Raw genomic sequence first — 27,642 nt, forward strand, 5'->3', positions numbered from 1 at the left:
TTGCTGGAACCGGCATTTACTAGAGCTGCACATGGTACTGATTTTTTTTGTTGGAACCGGTAACAGACGAGCTGCAACCGTTGAGGCGGATTGCTGGAAGCGTTTGTCCACGAAGCTGGATCCGGCAATTGTTTTGCTTCAACCAGATGGAAGTGGCGGCGCGACGATGGGAGGTGTTGCCGTGGCGGCTGCAACCAGCAAACGGGAAAGCTACATCCAGTGTGTTTTTTTTTTTTTTTGCTTCGTTCGTGTATGTGTGGAAGCGGCGACTTTGAGAGAAGGCGAGGGCAGCGGGGCATCGCACCCAGCTACTACAACCATGGAGTTGCAAGGGGGGCTGCCAGACGGCGGAGGCACGGGGGGCGCCGTCTCTGTGAGCGCCACGGTGAGGCTATGAGCATGGGCAGCGACAGCATCCTGCAACCGGCGTTGTCAGGTGCTTGCGACGAGTCTCGAAGGAGGTCGTGGGCGCCGAGCTGGCTGCGGCGAGGGACGAGAGGACAACGCGAGCTCGATGTGCGGCGCTGGGGCACGGAGGCGCAGCTGTTTGGTGTGGGGGGAGGAGAGAAAGGTTGAAGACGAAGCTGAAATCGGACGGCGCCGCACGCTTGTATTGCACGCTGGGCAGGTTACCGGCCGAAATTCGGCCGGTCGACCGGCGCTTAGTACTGCCCATCAACTTAACACGAGGCGCTAAATATAATTGCTTAAAGTGAGATCCACTGCAACTCAATTTTGGCGAAAATTTCACATGTGCAAACATAGCAGGACGTGTCGAATTTCGCCGCGCACGAAGTTTCGCGGAAAGTCCCACGAAGTAAAACCCATCGGTGTACAATTTCCTCAATCAGAGACACACATCCTCTGTGAAAAAGTCACGAAGCCAACCATTTCAGTGAGCCAGCCACGCGCATTCACTCACCAACACCATCTTTTGAGTGTCCAAAGAGAATTGGAATCGAGGTAGTTGCGATAGGCTAGGCACTGGGTCTGCAGTTGAAGGCCGGCCGCCGGCCAAAAACCCTCTTTTTCCCCTGCTCATCCAGTGTTCTCACTTCTCGGGGCCGGAGAAGCACAATGGCGTCGCTCGCCGGAGCCGCACTCGCCTCCTGCAGCATCCTTCTCCTCCTGCTCGTCCCCTGCGCCCAGGGGCAGGGGCAATCACCCGAGGCGCCGGAGGAGGCTTGGGCCGAGGGGCAACCACCGGAGGCGTCGGAGGACGCTTTGACGATGCTCTTGTCCGAGGGCGGGTGCGGCGCCTTCGCCGGCCTCGTCGCCGCGACGGCCGGCGTGGGCGACGCGTTCCGCGAGCATATCGGCAGCGACCTGGGGCTCACGATCCTCTGCCCCGACGACGAGGCGGTGGGGACGTTCATCCCGAGGTTCCATAGCCTCAACGTCGACGAGCAGGTCGCGGTTCTCTTGTACCACGGCCTGACGATGGCCTACTCCGAGGAGCTGCTCAGCTGGGTCCACTGGGAGGAGTTGACGCTTGATGGAGTGCAGATGCTCACCATGCGTCACCACAGCGGCAGGGTGATAGTTTCTTCGTCACGGAGCGAGGCCAGGATCACCAAGACTGTCGTCGACGACGATCATCTCGCCGTCTACCTCATCGACGCCGTGCTGATTCCGGCAGATCCCAAGCGTCAAATCTCGTTCTGGGGTGTTTTGGCACTTATCGTCTTCCTTCTGGTACTTGTTGTCGTCGGGGTCGTGGCGTCGTGAGTTTTCTTTCCTCACGCTTAATTCCGCTGCGATCAAATGGAAGCACATGCAAAAGCGCAGCACGTACGCCTGTCCATAGCATCAGTTCATGCGATTTGTTGGTGTGCTAGAGGATTCCATGTATAAATCGTATAGTACATTTAGTCGACAATAATTTAGATTTGGGCTTTCTGTACATACGTCAATTTAATAAACATTACTAGTTTTTGATTAACTCGACTATTATGCTTGAGGTTCTCCAGCCTTTTCTAAATCTTGATTATGCACTGTATGTGTTATTACAGTATTATTTTGCGGGTAGCTAACTGTATCTATGTTTATTTACCCTGCAGAATATTGATGTGGCATGCGCTTGTTTATGTTTGTTCTCTCTTGTGCCGGCTGAGAAGATGGTGCAAGGATCGCGCCACTGCCTACGTTTCGGCCGCCCGTGTCACTTCACATGGACAACAAGAACAATAGTCTGTGGCCGCTGAACAGTGCCTCGCCTCCCCTCGTATTCCCTCTTATGGTCTGTACTCGTCGTATAGTTTGAACGATCAGGTCGGTGACTTGTGTATATAGTGTTTGCTCACTTTTGAATCTAGGCTTCGTTTGATTTAACAAAATGTTGGTGACTATGAATTCGATATGTAGTAGTGCTATATTTTGAGGCAACTTCTACTGCAAGCATCCGTCCATGGGGCCTGGATTAGCATCTTTTATTGCAATATTGAGTTATTATAAAGAAAGTGTAGCATGCATGCTAGATGGGGGAGGTTCCATTTAATTTATAGTTACTTTCAACAACTTTTTCAAAACTCATATGTCCTGCAAATGACATGACGTGAACGGACGTGGCGATAAATGACAAAGCAAAGTGCTGTTGATCTATTGATTAGGTTGTGTTTTGGGCCTGTTCAATCCAGAGCATGACAAGGTGAGTTCACACATGTTGCTCAGGTGTTCCATGTAATTTATACTGTATTCATGATCTTGTGCGTACATACAGTCAGCGGTCTGCTCTAACATATATGTAGGCTGCGGGCTGCCAACTGATTCATTGTTATGAAGATGCCAGGAGCTTATTCTGCAACATAATCGTGCTGTTTCATGTGCATGCAGCAAGTGTATATTCCTTGCCACAGTACTAGCAGTAGCACGCATAGATGCCATGTTCACAGTTTATCCGTAGTAAAATTGAAACCATCACACAAATCGCCTGCTTTACCTCAATTCGTCCCCTAAATTATGTGCCATGTGCCGACTCGCCTGACTAATACTGATGTGCAATTCAGCATCATGTCAGCATGGCGTGTGTGCTCGGTCTGTTAGAACAGAATGCAAAATGTTGATGAGAACATATCATGTGAAACCGCGTTTCCGTGCGCCTAAGGCACCGTGTGGATTTGAGCTATTGGATGGAAAACCAACGGATAAATTTGCATGAAAAATAGTTGCTGGCACATTTGCAAAGAGGGCCAAGAATTTCGTCAAAGTGAACATGTAGGCCGAGGGTTGATTTTGTTTAAATGTAAGATTCTTTTTGCAAACTATATTCACAACACCATCTATGTCTTAATATTGTTTATCGGGTTTTCATCCAATGGTCCAAATTCGCATGATGCATTGGGTGCACAAGAAGTCACGTTTCACATGAAATGCTCTTGATAGCCCCAACCATGCAGATTCGTGAAGTGCGCATAGCTCTGATGGTTAGGATCCTTGCAGTGGAACCAGCCCACTAGGATTCAAGTTCTAAACTTGACACTGGTACTCGCATTTTCTGTATTTATTTCGGGCTTTTCGACGATGTTCATTTAGTGGGAGGAGATGTTCTCGTCGACTGCGAGGCGACTGGTCACTTCATTAATCTCACAATAATGTGCCAACTCGGTATGTTGAAGGTACTAATAAGAGTAGGGTATGCATGCATGCATGCATTTCTGGGCGAGTGTATGTAAGCATCTATGTTTGTATTGTGTTTGAAAAGAAAAATGCACGTGCACATTCACTCACCACTAACACCATATTTTGACATTTCTGCTTCGGTACACCCCTCCTAAACACAAAGACGGTTTAGATTAGCCCATACCTCTTCATAACAAAGGACATGATAGTCATATTTCGCAGTATAAGTATACGCCATATACTTGCGAGCTGGGCCGGCCCATCTATCTTTTTTTTTCTCTTCTAATTTTAAATCGCAAAAAAATGTGATAGTAGCTGGATTCTAACAGGTTCAGAGTCCGACACCATATCAACTAGCTATCATTAGTTCACGATTTTACAGGTGTCTTTCCTATTCTTTTCTTCTTTCCTTTTATTCTTTTTCCCTTTTTCCTTTTTCCTTGTTTTTTTGTTTTTTCTAACGGTTTTGTTGGGTTTCCGTTTTCCTTTACTTTTGTTTTCTTTTTTATTTTACAATCTGCAAACTTTTTTCAATTTCGTTTTTTCAAGAAATGATTTTTTTAGTTTGTGAACATTTTGTCAAACTTGGTGAAATTTTTCCAAATTTGGAATATTTTTCTAATTCATAAAATATAATATTGATGAATTTTTTTCAAAATCGATGAATCTTTTTCTTAAAATTGATGAACTTTCTTAAAAATGAAAATTTGATTAATTTTTTGTAAAATCGATGAACTGTTTCAAATCCTTGAAGTTATTCCAAAATCCGTGAAATTTTCTCGGTTCATGATATTTTTTAGTTTATGAACATTTTGCAAATCCGCTAATATTTTTCAAATCCATGAACTTTTCCAAAATGATGAACCGTTTTTGAAAGTCAACGATCAAAGGTCAAACATGTCCATGGTCAACTTGTCGTCCAGATCAACCATGAATAATGTTTTGGTCGAACCACGAAGAAGCGATCGGGCGTATGCTCTAAGAGCGACAGCTGACCGCTTGTGTAGTTGGGCCAACCCATGAAAGGTGGTGTGCAAGTGTTGTGTCCATGAAAAAGTGTTCAAGTTTGGAAACATTTCGTACACAATTCAAAATTCCAAAATTATTGTTTTGAAGAAAAAAAAGGTTAGGACCGAAGAAGTTCATGTTGATTGATATTGATGGAAATTACAAATAACAGAAGCATTCAAATTAGGAAAAATTATATGCTCATGGATGCACCCGTCTGGTCTAGTCTGGCACGCTCCTCTACACTGGTGTTTTTTTTACTGCGGATAGATTACCACAACTTCTTGCAGCTACCTGGACCGGACATATGAGGCATTCATGACAGGTATGAACAATGTCCCACACCGTTGGCACGTTGCGACACATCTGGTTATTTATCGCGCCTTTTCACAAAAACTCCAGAAAATGAAAAACTTGGCAAAAATCCAAACAACTTGGCATAATGCCTTTAATTGGTAATAGAACCTGGTGCGAAAATTGTGGGTCCATTTGATGGATGTCGAGAAACAACATCCTCTCAAACGGAGCCATCTAGCACCCGAACACCCTCTGTTGACATGGTTTGTTTTCATACATTCTTGAAACAACCTCAAGTTTTGCAAGCAGGTGGGCAAGCCCATGGTAGGCATTCATGCATGGTTTGAATGACTTCTGACACCATATGCAAGTTGTGACACGTTCGGCCATTTATCGACTTTTTTTACCAAGAAAACTTCAGAAAATACAAAACTTGTCGAGAACCCAAACAACTTAGCATGGTGCCTTGAGTTGGACATACAAGGCTAGGAAAAAAATTAGGGCCATTTCAAGGATGTTGAGAACTAATGTGCTCTCAGACGGAGCCTTCTGAACTTCCCAAACACCCTTCATTCAACATGGTCTATTTTTAAAATCCTTGAAATTTGCAAGTAGGTGGGCATGCCCATGGTAGGCCTCCATGTCAGATTTGAACGATTTCTACACCGTGTGCAAGTTGCGACACGTCCAACCATTTATCTGCTTTTTTTATCAAGAAAACTCTAGAAAATACAAAAATTACCAAAAATAGAAACAAGGCATGATGCCTTAAATTGATCATACAAGGCCATGGGGAGAAATGGGGCCATTTTAAAGATGTCAAAAAACAACGAACTCTAGGACAGAGCCTTCTCGCCTTTTGACACCATTTGCAAGTTGCGACACATTCGACCATTTATCTGTTTTTTATCAGAAAACTCCAGAAAATGTAGAACTTGTGAAAAAACCAAACAATATGGCATGGTGCCTTGAATTGGTCATACAAGGCGATGAAAAAAGTGGGGGCCATTCAACGGATGTCATAAAAAACGTGCTCTTAAAAGGAGCTTCTGGCCTACCCAGGTACCCTCATTGAACATTGGGTTGCTTGGACATCCTTAAAATGACCTCAATTTTTTCCACCAGGTGGCCATGCCCATGGTAGGCGTCTGTGCCAGGTTTGAACGACTTCCGACGCCGTGTGCATGTTCCGACATTGTCGGATCACGGGTTCCGGCAAAACTCTCAAGGTTCGAACACTAGGGTGCGCGCGAAGATCTCCCACTACTGATCCACGTCCTAACTTCTCTAAGATCTCAAGGACTAACTTGACGAACTCGCAACACAAGGGACACAAGGTTTATACTGGTTCGGGCCACCGTTGTGGAGGAATACCCTACTCCAGTGTATGGTGGTGGATTGCCTCTTGGGCTAAGGATGAACAGTTACAAGGGGAAGAACAGCCTCCTGAGGTCGAGGTGTTCATACGCTCGGTGTGTGGCTAAGGGTTGGCTAAAGATCAGATGCCTGAGGCTCCGTTGCCTCCTACTGTGGTGGCTAGTCCTATTTATAGAGGCCCTGATCCTCTCCCCAAATATTGAGCGGGAAGGGAGCCAACAACGGCCAATTTGAAAGGGGACAACTAGTACAACTTATCCTGACAAAAGCAGTCTTCGCCTGCAAAAGGCTCTGGTTGACTCCGCCTTGGGTTCCATGTTGACCTCCGTCTTGCCGTCCTGCTGGTCTTGGTCTCGTTGCACCGATATGGAAACCTTTGCTTGACGCCTCGGTACTCCGCGCCTGCGCTTGCCCCCTTAGCACCAAAGAGGAAACAAGTACATTGTGCGTGCTGGCGCCCGCCTGGCCTTGATCGTCATGGCTCACGTCACGAAGGCCTCGCGAGGTTTGCCTAGCCTTGATCTCTCCGCTCCTCGCGAGCCAACCTGGTGAGGCTACTCCCGAAGAGACCTTGCGTCGTCCGCCTCGCGAGGCTTGGCCCCTCGCGAGGGTCTTGAATGCCTTGTTGATGAAGATGGGCCGTACGGGCCCACTTGCAGAGCCACACCATGGGCCGCAGGCAGGCAAGTCTGGGAACCCTCGTTCCCAGAATGCCGACAAACATGTCCGTCCATTTATCGACCTTTTTTTCATTGAGATAACTTCAAAAAATGTAGAACTTATCAAAAACACAAACAACTTTGTATGGTGCCTTGCATTGTTCATACAAGGTCATGAACTTTTGGGGGGGGGGGGGGATTTTAAAGATGTCGAGAAACAAAGTGCTCTCAGACTGAGTCTTCTGGCCTACCCGGACACCCTCCGTTGAATATTATCTATTTTTAGACATTACTAAAATGATCCCAACTTTTACAAGCAGGTGGGCATGTCCATGGTAAGCACCAATGTGAGGTTTGAACGATATCTGACACCGTCTGTAAGTTGCGATAGTTAGACCATTTATCACCATTTTGATAGAGAAAACTCCAGAGAATGCAAAATTTGTATAAACGAAAACACCTTGTCATGGTGCCTTCAATTGATAATACAAGCCAATTAAAAAACTATGGTCATTTAACGGATATCGAGAAACAACGAGCTCTCAAATGGAACTTTTGTAAGGACATGCCAATGGTAGGCATTCACACCAGTTTGGAAGGAAAAATATTTAAAATCATAATTTAAACAAATACTTAAAATTGTTACTTTTAAGTATTTAACAAAGCTAATAAATACAAAAGGACACAAATATTTGACGGAAAAAAGAATTTAAATAGTTACTTAAAATTGTTATTTCTGTATTCCAAGCAATTTTTCAAATTTGTAAATAAATTTTCAAAAGAATAATAAAGTTCAAAAAGGAGAAAAATGAGTTAACATAAAATGAAAATGAAAAAATATAAAAAATGCTTAGGCCTTGGCCCAACTAGGCGACATCATTGCTCCTGCCAGGCGCCTGTTAGGCCGACCCAAGCGCTCATGGATATGAAAAAAGTAAATCGATTTTTTTAAATGTTCATGGATCTGAAAAGTTTTACAGATTTTCAGAAAAAGGTTAAATAAATAAAGTTGCAAAAAAATATTCCCTGTTTTGGGAAACTCAACTTGCCAGCCGGTTTTCAAAAGAAATATCAATTTTGAATTAAATTCATTGTATGTAAAAAATGTTCACAATTTTGAAAATCATTCACGTGGTTTCAAAAAAAATTCATGCATTTGAAACAATTTCAGCCATTTAAAAACAAGTTCACAATTTTTTTTTATTTTTTTGAAGGATTTGAAAAAAGTTCACGGATTTGAAAAAAGTATCTTGAATTTAAGAAAAGTTCATATCTTTTGAAAAGTTCAGGAATCCGAAAAACGAAAAAAAAAGAAAAAAAAGAGAAAAACACACATGAAAACTCAGCAAAAAAAGGAATAAAAGGAAAACCCCTATGTTTTATAAGTAAGTATGGTGCGTAGCTAAATTAGCCACAACTATGAACGTGGCCAGTTGGTTGCCTCGCTGTACTATCTAAGTGGAAGTCTCTAGTTCGAAGCTGCATAATTTTTTAAACTTCAACAAAAGGGCAAAAAAAAAGTGAAGAGAAAAACAATGTACGGGCCTATACGTATATACATACTGGGGGGGGGGGGGTGTTGGGGTTGTACGGAAGCGTGACCACCACATTTCCATCTCAGGGCCGCCACGTCGGATCGAAGCGAGCGCGTGGGTTGGGCCAGCTTGTTTTGAGTGGGTCACCTGTTGAGCGTTTACCGGGCTGAATAATAAGAAGGAAAAAAAAGGAAGCGGAAGCTTAACACGAAATCATTAATTAAGGAGTACTCGTTGCAAAGAACCCTCCATCTTCCCAGGTCACGACAAGTGGCGCACATGCAGCGTGCCACTTGTCGCAACCTGGGAGTTTTCCCTTTTTTCGTAGATTCGTTTATTCAAAACGTTTTATCTCTTAAACCGTGCGTCCAAATCTCAAACCGTTTTCACCACTGGATTCCTCGCGTCAAGATCTTCAAAACTAGATCCCATGTTGATAGGTTTTGACGAACTTTTTTTCACAAAAAAAACCGGATAAAAAAACCAAACCGGGAGCATGGTTTTTTCCCTTTCCGGAAAAGGCACGCCCGTGCCTCTCGCGAAATCACAACCGTACCTCTTGTGGAAGCAAAACCGTGACTCTCGTGGAAAGAAAAAAAACAACAAACGCGTTTTTTCCCTTTTCGAAAGAGGCACGCCCGTGACTCTCGCGAAAGCACAACCGTGCCTCTGGCAAAAGCAAAACCGTGACTCTCGCGAAAGAAAAAAAAAACAGAAAATGCGTATTTTTTCCTTTTCCGAGAGGCACGGCCGTGACTCTCACAAAAGCACAACCGTGCCTCTCGCGGAAGCAAAACCGTGACTCTCGCGAAAAAAAAAACAGAAAACGCGTTTTGTTTTTCGTTTTCCGAGAGGCACGGCCGTGACTCTCACGAAAGCACAACGTGCCTCTCGCGGAAGTAAAACCGTGACTCTCGCGAAAGAAAAAAACAGAAAACGCGTTTTTTTCGTTTCCAAAAGGCACGGCCGTGACTCTCGCTAAAGCACAACCGTGTCTTTCGCGAAGAAAAAACGTGACTTTTCACGAAAGAAAAAAAATAAACACGTTTTTTCGCGCAAATTTTTTTTTTGTCGAAACGCTAAGGAAGACCGAGGAAAAACCAAAACGTCAAAAAAACGTTTAAAAAGCCGAAAACACGTGCGAAAAATAAAAAAATAAAATCTGAAGGGAGCGTCCAAAGCGCGACACGTGGCGAATGGCTGAGAGCGCGCCAAGTGACGCTGATGGCTGCGAGGCTCTAGAAGGAGCGCTAGTTGCTCCCAGCTTAACAGGCAAGGAGAAGGTCGCTCCGCACTCAGATTCTTTTTCCTCTTCCTCAAGCCCACAAGCAACCTTCCGACCTCTCCTCTCTCCCCTGTGCTCTCCGCCGCCGCCGTCCTGCCTCACCCCATCTCCTTCCCTTGTCCGGCGCTCCACCCATCCGCTCTCCCCATTTTTGTGCGAAACCCGCGATGGCGGCGGCTGATTGATGTGGGATTTGGCGGTAGCGACGGGGGCCTCAAGCAGGGATACGAGGAGAAAAGAAGATGGTCCTAGAGCACGAGGCGGGGATCCAAAATAGATCCCGGGATCAGCATCATGGCCGCGGAGACAACGGCCTTCTTTTTTTTTGTTTGGCGGAATGACAAAGGCCTTCTTCGACTCCAGACTGACCGCAGCCACGACGTTCCCGTGTGCCTCGGCGAGGTGGGCCAAGCTGGCGCATACGGCAAAGAGCGGCTGCGGCACCAGTGGAGCTGCGGCTGGTGGTGGATGGCCGCGAAATCGACTGGTGGCGCCGTCGTGGAAAGCTTCCACGCTCTGCAGCCGCACGGCGAGTCTTCCTCCTCCTCCTGCTGGGTCACAGATTAGTTCAATATACTGTTAGTGAGCGAGCAAAGGACGAATAATTATTAGCAGGTTCCTGTTCTTGACACTCCTGATGTTGTTTTCTAGAGCAATGCTATTGCACGCTATGGTATATAGTTGCGATAGGCTAGGCACTGGGTCTGGAGTTGAAGGCCGGCCGCCGGCCAAAAACCCTCCTTTTGCCATTCTCATCTCCATGCTCCTCGGTGTTCTCACTTCTCAGGGCCGGAGAAGCACAATGGCGTCGCTCGCCGGAGCCGCACTCGCCTCCTGCAGCATCCTTCTCCTCCTGCTCGTCTCCTGCGCCCAGGGCCAGGGGCAACCACCCGAGGCGCCGGAGGAGGCTTGGCCCGAGGGGCAACCACCGGAGGCGCCGGAGGAGGCTTGGCCCGAGGGGCAACCACCGGAGGCGCCGGAGGACGCTTTGACGATGCTCTTGTCCAAGGGCGGGTGCGGCGCCTTCGCCGGCCTCGTCGCTGCGACGGCCGGCGTGGGCGACGCGTTCCGCGAGCAGATCGGCAGCGACCTGGGGCTCACCATCCTCTGCCCCGACGACGAGGCGGTGGGGACGTTCATCCCGAGGTTCCATGGTCTCACCGTCGACGAGCAGGTCGCGGCCCTCCTGTACCACGGCCTGACGATGGCTTACTCCGAGGAGCTGCTCAGCTGGGTTCACCGGGAGGTGTTGACGCTTGATGGGGAGCAGATGCTCACCGTCCGTCACCACAGAGGCAGGGTGATACTTTCTTCGTGGCCGCAGTCGACACGGAACAAGGCCAGGATCACCAAGACGGTCGTCGACGACGACCATCTCGCCGTCTACCTCATCGACGCCGTGCTGATTCCGGCAGATCTCAAGCGTCGAAGAGTTGTGGCACTTATCGTCATTATTATTCTGGTACTTGTTGTCGGCGGGCTCGTGGCGTTGTGAGTTTTCTTTCCTCACGCTTAATTCCGCTACGATCAAATGGAAGCACATGCAAAAGCGCAGCACGTACGCCTGTCCATAGCATCAGTTCATGCAATTTGTTGGTGCACTAGCTCGCTCTTGTTCCGCCCCACAGAGTTTTGAGCGCCTTATTCGAGCTGGTGCTAGAGGATTCTATCTATGTATAAATCGCATACTAGTACAGTTAGTCAACAATAATTTAGATTTGGGCTTTCTGTACATATACGTCAATTTAATGAACATTGTTAGTTTTTACGGGAACTCGTATATTTTATTACAAACCCCACCGTTAGTTCATTTCAGAGGGGTGTACCGAAGCAATGCTTGTACGGCTGCTTGAATTGCTCCAGCTTTTCTAAATCTTGATTATGTACGCTAACTGTTTCTGTTATTATTGTTATTTTGCGGGTGGCTAACTGTATCTATGTTTCCCCTGCAGATTCTTGCGGTTTCATGCACTTGTATATCTTGGTTCTCTTGTGTGCCGGCTGACAAGATGGTGTAAGGGTCGCGCTGCTGCCTACGCTTCGGCCGCCCGTGTCACTCCACATGGGCAAGGACAACAAGAACATTAGTCTGTGGCCGCTTCGGAGTGCCTCGCCTCCCCGGGTCGTTCCTTCGTACTTATTTCCGTTCGTGGTGACAGATTTCACGGGTGTTTCCTCTGTCTTCGATGCATATAGTGGTGTTCAGCGGGGTGGTGGCATGGTCAGTTGATGAAACTGCAGGATCTAGATCGTGTTATTTTTCTATGCATATAGTATACTTATATATATCTTTTGCCGGGAACACTTTCTATGTATTTTGTGTTTACTTACTTATGGATCTAGGCTTCGTTTGATGTAACGAGATACTGGTGACCATGAGTTCGATATGTAGTGGAGTAGTAGCATTGGAACTTCTATTGCAAGCATCCGTCCATGAGGCTGCATTAGATGAGGGAGGAGTTCCATTTTATTATGCACCATAGTTACTTTCAACAGCTTTCAGAAAAACATATATATCGTTCAAATGACATGATGCGAACCGACTTGGTGACAAATGACAAAGAAGTGGTGTTGGCATGTTAGCATGACAACATAATTTCACACACGTTTCTCAGGTTGTTCCATGTAACTTATATTGTATACATGATCTTGTGCGTACATACAGTCAGCGGTCTTGTCAACCATATAAGTAGGCTGCAGGTTGCCAACTGATTGGTCGTTAGGAAGGTACCAAGAGCTTATTTTGCAACCTAATCATGTTGTTCATGTGCACGCAGCAAACGTATACTCCTTACAATGTACTATCAGTAGCATGCACATGTGCCATCTTTACAAAAAAAAAATTAAATTGAAACAGGAGGCAACAGATTTGCCTCATCTCATTAGTTAAGAAGAAGAAAGACAAGGTTTAAAAGGTAATATGACCATAAAGATCACTGACCGGACGCGAAAACCGCACCCAACAAGACCTTACAAATCCGGCCCAAACGCCCAGAATAACCGACACTCCCCATACCCGGCCCATACATGGGGCGGATATGGGGACGCCCGAACGCGCCCACTGTGTCGGCTCTGACAAGCCCGACCCATCCCAAATACTCTCAAAATTGACTAGTCCTCCACTTTGACCGATATCCTCCTACCTCCATCCTACATTTCCTGCCTCTGCATCGCAGCCCACCTCCTCCCTTGCTCGCTGTCCTCGTCCGTCGTCGCTGATGTCATCGTCGACAACCCTGTCTGCCACCATGGGCACGGATGATGCCTCGGTGGAACTGGTCGGCCTCCCCAGCCTGATGGTTCCTTGCAAAGTGGAGAACCTTGCCCGGAAGGACCGTCGCCGGAGGCGGCGGCGAAGGTAACTGCAGAGGTGCCCGGTCCTAAGTTGACCTTTGTGCCCGGTGCTAAGGACATGGACTTTGGTGCGACACAGACCAATCCGGAGGTTGTAGCCATGAGGACAAACAACTTGTCGGTGGTGCCCGACTCCGTTCCGCCCTCCCAGTGGAAGGGCATCCTAGATTTGAGATTTTCGCAAGCCGCCCCCGGTGCGTCCACGATGACCGACTCGCCGCAGCTCCAAAGGCATCGGGTGACATCAGACAATGTAGGCTCCGGGCATGCCCACACATTGTTCGACGGAATGTCTGACCAAGAGCAGGTACAATCTTTGCTCCATTCACGCTTGCATTCATAAATTGTATTGTTGCACATACCATCACATCAAAGTTGTAGGACGATAGTTAAATTGCGATGCATATTGTAGGAACAAATATTGCATAACAAGATAAATGATGGTCAAGAGTCTTTGCAATTTACCATGGAAGATACCAATTCCTCGGTGTTTGAAGTTGGGAAAACATCACACACTAAAAGAAGAACATAATGAAGCCAAGAGGTCTAGCATTCACACAATTTGAAGATGTATAGTTCTGTGAAAGTTGATGTAACACTAGCATGGATCCGATATGTGGAACTAAGCAAAAAAGGCAAGAAATATTGGAAAAATTCTCAAACTATAGCATGAGAAAAAACACTATGTGAAGCCACACCCAATTGCTAGCAACCATGTCTCGTGCTCTCTCCAACATAGATGGTCACTCATCCGAGATTCCATGAACAAATTTGTCCGTTAACTCAAACAAGTTGTTGGCCGGGACCAAAGCGGCATCGGAGTTTAAACCCATGCAGCTTTTACTGCGGCATTGTACCATCAAGTAGAGAAGAAGGCATTCACCTTTTCATATTGTTGCATGAAATTGAATGGGAAACCCAAGTGGCAAAGCTTCCTCGAGGAGATTGAAATCAGCACGAAGAAGATGAAGAAAAATGATGGGTCTGGCTCCGCTCAATCAATTGGATTTCATGAGGAGGAAGAAGAAAATGGTGGGGCGGACATACAAGAAACTGTGCTGAAGAGAAACCGGCAAGTTATGGCGAACAAGTGGGAGAAGGAGAGAGTGGCGCGTGAAGGCTTGGCAAGAAAAATGTCCGCCACTTGGACGGCCAGTTTTTCCGCCAAGGAGGTGAGGAAGGAGGAAATGTACAAGATGTTCGTAGATGTGAAAAAGAAGAAGATGAAGTTAGACCGGGAGAGGTTGAACTTGGAGAAGAACAAAACAAATTGAGACGCTAGAGAAGATTGCAAATTGGGAGCTTCAACAAAACAATGGAAGGAATTGAGTTTGAGACAAAGAAGTTGAGGCTTGTCAAAGAGACAGAGGAGTCAAGGATCATGTTGCAAGACATCAACCTCTTGGATGATGAAGCCAAGAAATCGTTGCTTCGCATGAAGAAGATTATAAATGACGGCAACAAGTCAAGTCATTCATTCATTCGTGTATAGCTTATCTATGTATGAATTGTTCAAAAAAAATTGGCATGTAATGAATTTCCATTTAATTTGTATCATTGAATTTATGATGAATTTGCGTTGTATGATGGACGTGTGTGGATTTGGGTATTGAGATATGTGGAGTGTTGTTGTGGAGGAGAAAAGAGGACTTGCCTGATGCTGTCCACGAACGTACAGGGGCTCGGATATGGCAACTATGGTTGCAGACGCTCTTATGTCCCCATTATCTAAGTGGATCTACATCTGGGTATCTGGCCCAAGTGGATAAACCCCCATCATGCGGATTGGTCTTCCGCTATGTGAATGATGTGGGCTTGGGCCTCAGTGGGCCTACTATGTGAGAGATAACCACGTCATTAGCCCTCCAATCCGTCTGGATCTTGAGAGCTAAGTCTCGTGATCCGTCGGAGCCGATTGGATGTTCGTGGAAAAAGGTACTCCCTCTATCCATATATATAGGGCCTAATGCATTTTTAGACTAATTTTTGACCACATGTTAAAGGAATAATATATGACATGCAAGTTACACAAAGCATACCGCCAAATTCGTATGTGAAAGGAGCTTCCCATGATATAATTTCCACACTATACAACTCATATACTATCAATCTTATCAACAGTCAACAGTTAAAGGAATAATATAGGCCCTATATATATGGATGGAGGGAGTATCGTGAATGTTTGCCAATTCAAGGCGACTCGCGAACTTGCTAAAGAGCGATCCTGATGGATTCTAAGAGCCAATCTTTCACAGTTTGAGTCTTTCAATACAGATTCATTAGAAAAACTTTAGTGATGCTCAATCGTCTCTCGGAAGAGGTTGACTAGTGATCCAAGTGAGGATATACCAAAAAAATCAAGTGATGGATTAAGCATTTGAGCTGATTCTCTCAGAGAGATGCCAAGCAATATCCCGGAGTGTAAGTGCATCTAGTGCCACCCCTAGTTGGTTTTGGAGTATTGACGACAAACTTGGTTGAGGGACTAATGTGTTTGTGAGAATTGCAGGATAACACAGGTAGTAGTCCCACATTGATTCGGTTTACCTACCAGAGATGACCCCTAAAAATGTGTGAAGACATTGAAGACAATGGTGGTTTGTGAAGATATTCACAACGAAGATTATGACTTGAGAAGACATTCACGTGAAGACTATGGAGTGCGAAGACATAGTTGTTTCGTAGTTTCCTTTTCTTTCTTGTTGAGTCATAGGAACCACCGCACTGTTAAGTGGGGTCCAAGTGAACAAATTCAGAGTGACTGAAGTGATGCTCAACCAAATCCTATGTCTGCGAGCGAAGACAATGAGAGCAAATCTTATCTTGAGCTGGATAAGTCAGCTTTACTTGTAGCCCAAGTCAAGCTGCCGCGTGTGTTTGAAATCTGACCGTTGGACACGTGTCAGTTCCTTAGTGACCCAGGGTCATTTCGGACAAATCAGGTCGGGTTGCGTCCTGGCTATAAATAGCCCACCCCATACACCATAAATTGGTGGTTGCTCAGAGTTAGTGCACGACTTTTGTCGTTTGAGAGCAACCCACCTCGGAAGCATTTGAGAGAGAAATCCTTGTGAGGACAAAGCCCAAAACACCCAGAGCCAAAGAGTGTTAGGCATCACTGAAGTCTTTCTGTCCGCATGATCTAAAGACTTGTTACACTTGAGGACTGTGAATCCTCCAACCGGTTAGGCGTCGCGTTCTGAGCATCCAAGAGTCATTGTGGATTGCCGGTGAACGAAGTCTGTGAAGGTTTGGAAGTATACCTTGAAGACTTACCAGAGTGATTGGGCGAGGACTAAGTGTTCTTAGCTCAAGGGGAATAAGGTGAAGACGCGGTCTTCTGAGTTAAATCTCAGCCTCCCTAACCAGACGTACAGTTGTCACAGCAACTAGAACTGGTCCAACAAATCCTTGTCCTCTCCAAGCAACTGGTCCTATCTCATACCTCACTTTACTTATAGTTTGTCTTCGTAAAGTCGTTGCCTCGTTGCTTGAACTGATTGGCTTCACTATGTAAAGACCGTTTGCTGTTTGGCTTCATACTATCTTCCATCCTGATCCATACTACCTAGCTGCTGATAGTCTTCGTGCTTTCACTTTATTGGTTACTTGACTATGGCTTGTCTAGTGTAGTCTACCTTCCGCTGCATATCAATAGGTTCATTTCTACTGTTTGTCTTCAAAGCCCCTGTGTTTTGAAGACTTTCATAAAAATCGCCTATTCACCCCCCCTCTAGTCAATAACTAGCACTTTCAATTGGTATCAGAGCGAGGTGCTCCCTTGTTCTGTGTGATTCGGTTTAACCACCTGGAGTTTTAGCTATGTCGTCTGCAAGGATAATCAAAGTCTCCACTGCGTGCCCTGTCTTCAATGGCACTAATTACCCCTACTAGAAGAATAAGATGCGTATGCATCTTGAAGCCATTGACGTCGACCTCTGGTATGTCGTCAAGAACGGCGTTCCCAAGGTCGGTGAAGGTGTCACTGCTGCTGATGTCAAGAGGTTCATTCAACTGGACTCGACTGCCAAGAACATCATCTGTGGTCATCTGACCAAAGGACAATATGGTCGTGTGAGTGCTCTGGAAATTGCGAAGCTAGTCTGGGACTGGCTCTCCAAGGTCAACAAAGGCGTCTCAACCCAGAGGTACTCTAGGATCAGTGTTCGTCGCAACCTCTTCAACCGCTTCAAGAGAAATGACAATGAGAATGTCCAGCTCACATTTGATCGCCTCACTGATATCACAAATGAGCTTCACGCGCTCAGCGCCACTGAGACCATCAAGCACGAAATCGTCAAGACGCTTCTAAGATCGCTTGACAGCTCATTCGACACCCTGGCCCTGATGATTCAAGAACGCCCTGACTTCAAGACTCTCTATCCGTCTGACATACTTGAGAGGCTCAACACACATGAGTTCCAGTTATCTGAGAAAAGGCATATCTATGGTCCCAATTATGGCCAAACTCGCGCTTTGAAGGCAAAGGTTGTTTCCTCATCTGAAGAAGAATCTGACTGTTGTTCCGAGGATCCTGAAGACATTGGAAAGGAGCTTGCTATGCTTGTGAAGAAGTTCCAGAAGTTCACCAAGAAGAAAGGCTTCGAAAAGTCTTCAAGATCCAGCTCAAGAAATGATGAAGCTTCCCCTCGTGATCACAAGAAGAGAACATGCCACAAGTGCAAGAAACCTAGTCACTACATCTTTGAGTGTCCACAGTGGGACAATGAGACCAAGAAGAAGAAGAAGAGCAAGGAATATGATTCTGATGACAAGAAGAATAAGAAATCCTCAAAGTCTTCTTCAAAGTCTTCATCAAAGTCTTCATCACACAAGAATAGATCATTTGGCAAGGCTCATGCGTTTGTTGGCAAGGAGATGGATTCAGAGGAGGAGTCTTCTTCTAAGGAGGCAGAGGTGGAGTCTGAGGAGGAGTCCGATTCAGGCGTGGCAAGCCTGGCTCCAGCTACTGCTTATGTTGTCAAGTCCATCTTCAACACTGAAGACAATGGCCCCGTCACCAACACTAATGATGAGGATGACTCTGCTCCCACCTACTGCTTCATGGCACGCGGCGCCAAGGTAAACTCACGCGATGCTTACTTTCAAACATCAAGCGAAGATGACTCTGAATGTGAATCTAAACCTAGCTACAAAACACTTGCTCAAATTGCAACTGAACAACGGAATGCTATGGAACATATTCAAAAATTGCTAGACAAAAGCGATGACCTGTTGGACGCGGAAATGACCCGATCTCAGTCCTTAATTGAAGACATCAAAAATCTTCATGTTAAGTACGAGGAACTTGAAAGTCGTCATGAAACGCTCTCAACAACTCATGAAAAGCTTTCCTATGATTATCTTCAAAGGAAGCAAGAACTTGAGAACTTGAGAGCGGCTCATGAAGATCTTCAAAAGGAGAATGAGTCACTTCGCGCTCAACAGATCAGTTCCGCTCAGAAAGGATTTGAACCATCATGTCTAAAATGTACTGAGTGTGATAACGCTGTCTCTATTGTTGAATGTTCTACTGCTGCTACTGTTGCAATATCTTCAACTGCTGATGTGGTAACTAACCCCTCTACTAAGGATACCACTACTATTGCTGATGAGAATGCCAGGTTGAAGACATTGCTTGAGATAGGAATTTACAAAAGTCTCAAAGGGCATCAGACACTATGTGATGTCCTCAAAAAGCATATTTTGAACCGAAACCCTAGGGAAGAGGGTGTTGGGTTCGAGAGGAAAATGAATGTTTGATGGTTCTTACTGGAAGCCTGAGCAGTATCCCAAAACCACATGGGTTGCTACAAAGGGACCTTCAGTGGATCTGTCTACCTTATCTGGCTTCACTTGTGCTAACCTGATTATCATTGATGAATCCTTTGATGCAAACTATAAACTGTTTAAGAATCAGAATGGTGAAGTGTTTGCCAGGTATATTGGTACTAACTACAGGAATGGGCTGCTACCTCTTGAGCATTCGTTGGTTTTCCCTTGAAGAGGAAAGGGTGATGCAGCAAAGTAGCGTAAGTATTTCCCTCAGTTTTTCAGAACCAAGGTATCAATCCAGTAGGAGACTACACGCAAATCCCTCGTACCTGCACAAACAATTAACAACCTTGCAACCAACGCGATAAAGGGGTTGTCAATCCCTTCACGGCCACTTGCAAAAGTGAGATCTGATAGAGATAATAAGGTAAATATTTTTGGTATTTTTATGGTATAGATTGAAAAGTAAAGATTGCAAAATAAATGGCGACAGAAATAGCTAGTTGACGGGAGATTATTATGATGGAGGATAGACCCGGGGGCCATAGGTTTCACTAGTGGCTTCTCTCAAGATAGCATATTCTACTGTGGGTGAACAAATTACTGTCGAGCAATTGATAGAAAAGTGCATAGTTATGAGAATATCTAGGCATGATCATGTATATAGGCATCACGTCCGCGACAAGTAGATCGAAACGATTCTGCATCTACTACTATTACTCCACACATCGACCGCTATCCAGCATGCATCTAGAGTATTAACTTCATAAGAACAGAGTAACGCATTAGGCAAGATGACATGATGTAGAGGGATAAACTCAAGCAATATGATATAAACCCCATCTTTTTATCCTCGATGGCAACAATACAATACGTGCCTTGCTGCCCCTGCTGTCACTGGGAAAGGACACCGCAAGATTGAACCCAAAGCTAAGCACTTCTCCCATTGTAAGAAAGATCAATCTAGTAGGCCAAACCAAACTGATAATTTGAAGAGACTTGCAAAGATATTAAATCATACATATAAGAATTCAGAGAAGAATCAAATATTGTTCATAGATAATCTTGATCATAAACCCACAATTCATCGGATCTCGGCAAACACATCACAAAAAAGTATTACATCGAATAGATCTCCAAGGGAATCGAGGAGAACTTTGTATTGAGATCCAAAGAGAGAGAAGAAGCCATCTAACTATTAACTATGGACCCGAAGGTCTGTGGTAAACTACTCACACATCATCGGAGAGGCCATGGTGTTGATGTAGAAGCCCTCCGTGATCGATTCCCCCTCCGGCGGAGTGCTGGAAAAGGCCCCAAGATGGGATCTCACGGGTACAGAAGGTTGCGGCGGTGGAAAAAGTGTTTCGTGGTGCCCCCGGATGTTTTTAGGGTATAAGAGTATATATTGGCGAAGGAAGTAGGTCGATGGAGCCACGAGGGTGGGGGCGCGCCTACCTACCTTGTGGCCGCCTCGTTGCTTCCTTGACGTCCACTCCAAGTCTCCTGGATTGCGTTTGTTCCAAAAACGATCCTCGCGAAGGTTTAATTCCGTTTGGACTCCATTTGATATTCCTTTTCTGCGAAACACTGAAATAGGCAAAAAAAAACAGCAATTTGCACTGGGCCTCCGGTTAGTAGGTTCATCCCAAAAATAATATAAAAGTGCATAATAAAGCCCATTAAACATCCAAAACAGATAATATAATAGCATGAAACAATCAAAAATTATAGATACGTTGGAGACGTATCAAGCATCCCCAAGCTTAATTCCTGCTCGTCCTCGAGTAGGTAAATGATAAAAACAGAATTTTTTATGTGGAATGCTACCTAGCATAATTGTCAATGTAATTTTATTTATTGTGGCACGAATGTTCAGATCCGAAAGATTCAAGACAAAAGTTTAATATTGACATAAAAATAATAATACTTCAAGCATACTAACAAAGCAATCATGTCTTCTAAAAATAACATGGCCAAAGAAAGTTATCCCTACAAAAGCATATAGTCTGGCTATGCTCTATCTTCATCACACAAAATATTTAAATCATGCACAACCCCGATGACAAGCCAAGCAATTGTTTCATACTTTTGATGTCCTCAAACTTTTTCAATCTTCACGCATACATGAGCATGAGCCATGGAAATAGCACCATATGTGGAAAAGAATGGTGGTTGTGGAGAAGACAAAAAGGAGAAGATAGTCTCACATCAACTAGGCGTATCAATGGGCTATGGAGATGCCCATCAATAGATATCAATGTGAGTGAGTAGGGATTGCCATGCAACGGATGCACTAGAGCTATAAGTGTATGAAAGCTCAACAAAAGAAACTGAGTGGGTGTGCATCCAACTCGCTTGCTCACGAAGACCTAGGGCATATTGAGGAAGCCCATCATTGGAATATACAAGCCAAGTTCTATAGTGTTAAATTCCCACTAGTATATGAAAGTGATAACATAGGAGACTCTCTATCATGAAGATCACGGTGCTACTTTGAAGCACAAGTGTGGTAAAAGGATAGTAACATTGTCCCTTCTCTCTTTTACTCTCATTTTTTTGTTTGGGCCTTTCTCCCTTTTTTGGCCTCTTTTCTTTCTATTTTTTTTATTTTTAGTCCGGAGTCTCATCCCGACTTGTGGGGGAATCATAGTCTCCATCATCCTTTCCTCACTTGGGACAATGCTCTAATAATGATGATTGTCACACTTTTATTTACTTACAACTCATAAATTACAACTCAATACTTAGAAGAAAATATGACTCTATGTGAATGCCTCCGGCGGTGTACTGGGATATGAAATGAATCAAGAGTGACATGTATGAAAATCACGAACGGTGGCTTTGCCACTAATACGATGTCAACCACATGATCATGCAAAGCAATATGACAATGATGGAGTGTGTCATAATAAACGGAACGGTGGAAAGTTGCATGGCCATATATCTCGGAATGGCTATGGAAATGCCATAATAGGTAGGAATGGTGGCTGTTTTGAGGAAGGTATATGGTGGGTGTATGATACCGGCGAAAGGTGCTCGGTATTAGAGAGGCTAGCAATGGTGGAAGGGTGAGAGTACGTATAATCCATGGACTCAACATTAGTCATAAAGAACTCACATACTTATTGCAAAAATCTATTAGTTATCGAAACAAAGTATTAAGCGCATGCTCCTAGGGGGATAGTTTGGTAGGAAAAGACCATCGCTTGTCCCCGACCGCCACTCATAAGGAAGACAATCAATAAATAAATCATGCTCCGACTTCATCACATAACGGTTCACCATACGTGCATGCTACGGGAATCACAAACTTTAACACAAGTATTTCTCAAATTCACACCTACTCAACTAGCATGACTCTAATATCACCATCTTCATATCTCAAAACAATCATAAAGAATCAAACTTCTCATAGTATTCAATGCACTTTATATGATAGTTTTTATTATACCTATCTTGGATGCTCATCACTTTAGGACTAAAATTTTAACCAAAGCAAATTACCATGCTGTTCGAAAGGACTCTCAAAATAATATAAGTGAAGCATGAGAGATCAATAATTTCTATAAAATAAACCACCACCGTGCTCTAAAAAGATATAAGCGAAGCACTAGAGCAAAATTATCTAGCTCAAAAGATATAAGTGAAGCACATAGAGTATTCTAATAAATTCCGATTCATGTGTGTCTCTCCAAAAGGTGTGTACAGCAAGGATGATTGTGGCAAACTAAAAAGAAAAGTCTCAAATCATACAAGACGCTCCAAGCAAAACACATATCATGTGGTGAATAAAAATATAGCCTCAAGTAAAGTTACCGATAGACGAAGACGAAAGAGGGGATGCCTTCTGGGCATCCCCGAGCTTAGGCTTTTGGTTGTCCTTGAATTTTACCTTGGGGTGCCTTGGGCATCCCCAAGATTAGGCTCTTGCCACTCCTTGTTCCAAAATCCATCAAATATTGACCCAAAAACTTGAAAACTTCACAACACAAAACTCAACAGAAAATCTCATGAGCTCCGTTAGTGAAATAAAACAAATCACCACTTTAAGGTACTGTAATGAACTCATTATTTATTTATATTGGTGTTAAACCTACTGTATTCCAACTTCTCTATGGTTCATACCCCCCTGATACTAGCCATAGATTCATCAAAATAAGCAAACAACACACAAAAAATAGAATATGTCAAAAACAGAACAGTCTGTAGTAATCTGTATCAAACGCAAACTTCTGTAACTCAGAAAAATCTACCAAAATAGGACGACCTAAATAATTTGATTATTGATCTACTGCAATTGGAATCAGTATTTTCTCACTTTCTGGTGATTTTTAACAATTGTTTTCGTGAGCAGAAAGTTTCTGTCTTTTTCAGCAAGATCAAATAATTATCACCCAAGAAGATCTATAGGTTTTACTTGGCACAAACACTAATTAAAACATGAAACCACATCTAACCAGAGGCTAGATGAAATATTTATTACTAAACAGGAACAAAAAGCAAGGAACAAAAATAAAATTGGGTTGCCTCCCAACAAGCGCTATCGTTTAACGCCCCTAGCTAGGCATAAAAACAAGGATAGATCTAGGTATTATCATCTTTGGCATGTAATTCTTCAATTGAACACTTATAACCCGTAGGAGTTTCCTTCTTTTTATTAATGATCAAACTCCTAGGCAAGAAATGAAGAATTTCATTTGTAGCAAAGGGTTCCTTAATGATAGCAAGAAAGTTGGGGTGAACACTTATTGACTTGAGATCCGCATTTTCCTTACTAGAAGATTCACCCTTATTTTTAGGAACATACATAAATTTGGCAACTTTGGTAGTAGGAGGATTTGGAGTATTTCTTACGGAAGAAAAGGCAGACCCTAAGTTGGTAATAATATCCTCAAGTTTATCAATTCTTGTGGAATCTTGATCTATTTTTTCGTTAACTATGGGTTCCTTTTCCTTAAAAAAATTAAGAGTAACTCCTACCTTAGATCCATATTGGGTAATTTCGTTGTGGATCTTTTTATCCAAATTCTCGATCAACTCTATAGTGGCAACTTTATTTTCAATAATTTCAAGCCTTTGCATCACATGTTCCAAAGTTAAAGTGGTTCCATTAACCAAAAGAGGTGGTGGGCCGAATAAATCTATCATAGCATTATAAGAATCAAAAGTATGACTACCCAAGAAATTCCCTCCGGCAATGGTATCAAGAATATATCTATTCCAAGGAGTGATGCCTACATAAAAATTGCGAAGAAGAATGGAACTGGATTGCTTCCGAGTAGATCTATTCTGAGCATTGCAAATTCTATACCAAGCATCTTTCAAATTTTCTCCCTCCCTTTGTTTAAAATTAAGAACTTCATGATCGGGAGTACTAACAATGATAGAAGGACTAGCCATGATGGTGAAACAAATGATCTAACACACGGAGACACAAGAAGCAAGCAAACAGAGACGATCGAAAAAAGGGCAAATAAAACGACAAGGGTGAAGTTGGGGAGAGGAAAACAAGAGGCAAATGGCAAATAATGTAATGCGAGGGATAAGAGTTTGTGATGGGTACTTGGTATGTCTTGACTTGTTCGTAGATCTCCCCGGCAACGGCGTCAGAAATCCTTCTTGCTACCTCTTGAGCATGTGTTGGTTTTCCCTTGAAGAGGAAAGGGTGATGCAGCAAAGTAGCGTAAGTATTTCCCTGAGTTGTTGAGAACCAAGGTATCAATCCAGTAGGAGACTACACGCAAATCCCTCGTACCTGCACAAACAATTAAGAACCTTGCAACCAACGCGATAAAGGGGTTGTCAATCCCTTCACGGCCACTTGCAAAAGTGAGATCTGATAGAGATAATAAGGTAAATATTTTTGGTATTTTTATGGTATAGATTGAAAATTAAAGATTGCAAAATAAACGGCGACAGAAATAGCTAGTTGACGGGAGATTAATATGATGGAGGATAGACCCGGGGGCCATATGTTTCACTAGTGGATTCTCTCAAGATAGCATATTCTACGGTGGGTGAACAAATTGCTGTTGAGCAATTGATAGAAAAGTGCATAGTTATGAGAATATCTAGGCATGATCATGTATATAGGCATCACGTCCGCGACAAGTATACCGAAACGATTCTGCATCTACTACTATTACTCCACACATCGACCGCTATCCAGCATGCATCTAGAGTATTAAGTTCATAAGAACAGAGTAACACATTAGGCAAGATGACATGATGTAGAGGGATAAACTCAAGCAATATGATATAAACCCCATTTTTGTATCCTCGATGGCAACAATACAATACGTGCCTTGCTGCCCCTGCTGTCACTGGGAAAGAACACCGCAGGATTGAACCCAAAGCTAAGCACTTCTCCCATTGCAAGAAAGATCAATCTAGTAGGCCAAACCAAACTGATAATTCGAAGAGACTTTCAAAGATATCAAATCATACATATAAGAATTCAGAGAAGAAGCAAATATTGTTCATAGATAATCTTGATCATAAACCCACAATTCATCGGATCTCGGTAAACACACCGCAAAAAAGTATTACATTGAATAGATCTCCAAGAGAATCGACGAGAACTTTGTATTGAGATCCAAAGAGAGAGAAGAAGCCATCTAGCTAATAACTATGGACCCGAAGGTCTATGGTCAACTACTCACACATCATCAGAGAGGCTATGGTGTTGATGTAGAATCCCTCCGTGATTGATTCCCCCTCCGGTGGAGCGCCGGAAAAGGCCCCAAGATGGGATCTCACGGGTACAGAAGGTTGCGCCGGTGGAAAAGGTGTTTCTTGGTGCTCCCGGATGTTTTTAGGGTATAAGAGTATATATAGGCGAAGGAAGTAGGTCCGTGGAGCCACGAGGGTGGGGGCGCACCTACCTACCTCGTGGCCGCCTCATTGCTTCCTTGACGTCCACTCCAAGTCTCCTGGATTGCGTTTGTTCCAAAAACAATCCTCGCGAAGGTTTCATTCCGTTTGGACTCCGTTTGATATTCCTTTTCTGCGAAACACTGAAATAGGCAAAAAAAACAGCAATTTGCACTGGGCCTCCGGTTAGTAGGTTAGTCCCAAAAATAATATAAAAGTGCATAATAAAGCCCATTAAACATCCAAAACAGATAATATAATAGCATGGAAAAATCAAAAATTATAGATACGTTGGATACGTATCATGGGCCACCTATGAAGAAGATCTTAGTGCCCAAAAGTTGTCTTGAGAATCTTCTTGTGAATGTCATCATGACACCACCTGGGAAGAAGACAAACCCCAGACCAAAGGCTTCATATGGTCCAAAGGCTTCATACAGATAGAGGACTCACCAGAGTCACCTAACGCCAATGTTTTGCAGGGAAACCATACTCAGACTTATGAATATGAGCGTGTTTCGTCAAACCGCTATGTTCATAAGACCAAGAACTTTTCTGCTTATTCTTATGAGTATTATTCACCACCTGTAAGGCTATTTTCTAGGGCTCCAAATCCGAAGTTCTCAGATGATGCACTTAGACTCATTGCTTCTAAGCCACCCCTGAAGATGTGGGTGGTTAAGAAAAATCAACTCTCTTTTGCAGGGAAAGGTCTCCAGCCGGAAATCAAAGGCGTTTGATGCTTATGCTGGGGACCTAAAACATCTTGTGGGGCGCAAGATAAAATGCCCAAATGGTCTTACTATGTATTTTGTTCCTGGATTCCTTGACAATCATCCTATCTGCCCTAACCAGGATCTGAACTTTGATAATATGCTTGTTCGTCAAATGTTTATGCTTCACATTTCCATTGGTGAAGCCTATCCCCCTAACTGCACTGTAGGGTACGATACCAAAGTCTTCTGAGTGGATTATGTCAGTGGATGCACTAACCACATGACTGGTGATCGAAGTCTTCTCATGGACTCAACCTTACGTCCATCTGACAAAAGTCACATCACATTTGCTAACACTAGTAAAAGGAAGGTATTGGGTCTAGGTAGAGTTGCAATCTCAAAGGATCAGCACATGGATAAAGTGATGCTTGTTGAATCCCTTGGTTTCAACTTAATGTCTGTCTCAATGCTTTGTGACTTAAACATGATTGTGATATTTGGAAAATATCGTTGCCTTGTTCTTATGGAATCTGACAAATCTCTAGTATTTGAAGAGTACCAAAAAGATGATCTGTACATGGTAGATTTCTCAGCAGGACCACAGTTGGCCGTATGTCTTCTAGCAAAAGCTTCAGAGTGTTGGCTCTGGCATCGGAGGCTAGGGCATGCTGGCATGAGGAACTTGTACACACTCGCGAAGAAGAAACATGTCGTAGGCATCGAGGGCGTCAAGTTCAAGAAGGATCATCTCCGTGGTGCCTGCGAAGCTGGAAAGATGACAAGGGCCAAGCATCCCTCGAAGACAATCATGACGACATCTCGTCCCTTCGAGCTGCTTCACATGGACTTATTTGGCCCTACTCACTACTCTACTCTTACTACCACTGCTTGCCTCTATGGCTTCATCATTGTTGATGATTACTCAAGATATACATGGGTGCATATAATCCTCTACAAGAATGAAGTGCAAGATGTCTTCAGACGATTCGCCAATTGTGCCATGACGAACTATGGCATCAAGATCAAGCACATCAGAAGTGACAACGGCACAGAGTTCAAGAACACCGGCCTCGACACTTATCTTGATACATTGGGCATCACTCATGAGTTCTCTGCTCCATACACACCTCAACAGAATGGCA

At 44.1% G+C, this 27,642-nt stretch overlaps 2 protein-coding genes across 2 annotated transcripts; both read left to right on the top strand.

The window, feature by feature from the left end:
- Positions 1 to 937: 937 nt before the first annotated feature.
- LOC123049031 (fasciclin-like arabinogalactan protein 2) lies at positions 938 to 2,387 on the top strand. The gene is made up of 2 exons (XM_044472033.1): positions 938 to 1,724; positions 2,061 to 2,387. The coding sequence occupies exons 1-2, from the start codon at positions 1,078 to 1,080 to the stop codon at positions 2,188 to 2,190; spliced, it is 777 nt and encodes a 258-aa protein (XP_044327968.1). The 5' UTR covers positions 938 to 1,077; the 3' UTR covers positions 2,191 to 2,387.
- A 7,427-nt stretch (positions 2,388 to 9,814) lies between these two features.
- On the top strand, positions 9,815 to 12,251 carry LOC123049033 (uncharacterized). The gene is made up of 3 exons (XM_044472034.1): positions 9,815 to 10,308; positions 10,567 to 11,270; positions 11,732 to 12,251. Exons 1-3 carry the CDS (start codon positions 10,117 to 10,119, stop codon positions 11,865 to 11,867), a joined length of 1,032 nt encoding a protein of 343 aa, XP_044327969.1. The 5' UTR covers positions 9,815 to 10,116; the 3' UTR covers positions 11,868 to 12,251.
- Positions 12,252 to 27,642: the final 15,391 nt, after the last annotated feature.

The sequence above is a fragment of the Triticum aestivum genome, chromosome 2D (genome assembly GCF_018294505.1).
Source record: "Triticum aestivum cultivar Chinese Spring chromosome 2D, IWGSC CS RefSeq v2.1, whole genome shotgun sequence".
Classification (NCBI taxonomy): domain Eukaryota; kingdom Viridiplantae; phylum Streptophyta; class Magnoliopsida; order Poales; family Poaceae; genus Triticum; species Triticum aestivum.

Excerpts from the sequence above, each read along its gene's own strand:
- LOC123049031 (XM_044472033.1), top strand. The coding sequence starts at position 1,078 with ATGGCGTCGCTCGCCGGAGCCGCACTCGCCTCCTGCAGCATCCTTCTC. Across the intron at positions 1,725-2,060 it reads GTCGTCGGGGTCGTGGCGTC|AATATTGATGTGGCATGCGC; the intron begins GTGAGTTTTCTT and ends TTTACCCTGCAG.
- LOC123049033 (XM_044472034.1), top strand. The coding sequence starts at position 10,117 with ATGACAAAGGCCTTCTTCGACTCCAGACTGACCGCAGCCACGACGTTC. Across the intron at positions 10,309-10,566 it reads CCACGCTCTGCAGCCGCACG|GGCCGGAGAAGCACAATGGC; the intron begins GCGAGTCTTCCT and ends CTCACTTCTCAG. Across the intron at positions 11,271-11,731 it reads GTCGGCGGGCTCGTGGCGTT|ATTCTTGCGGTTTCATGCAC; the intron begins GTGAGTTTTCTT and ends TTTCCCCTGCAG.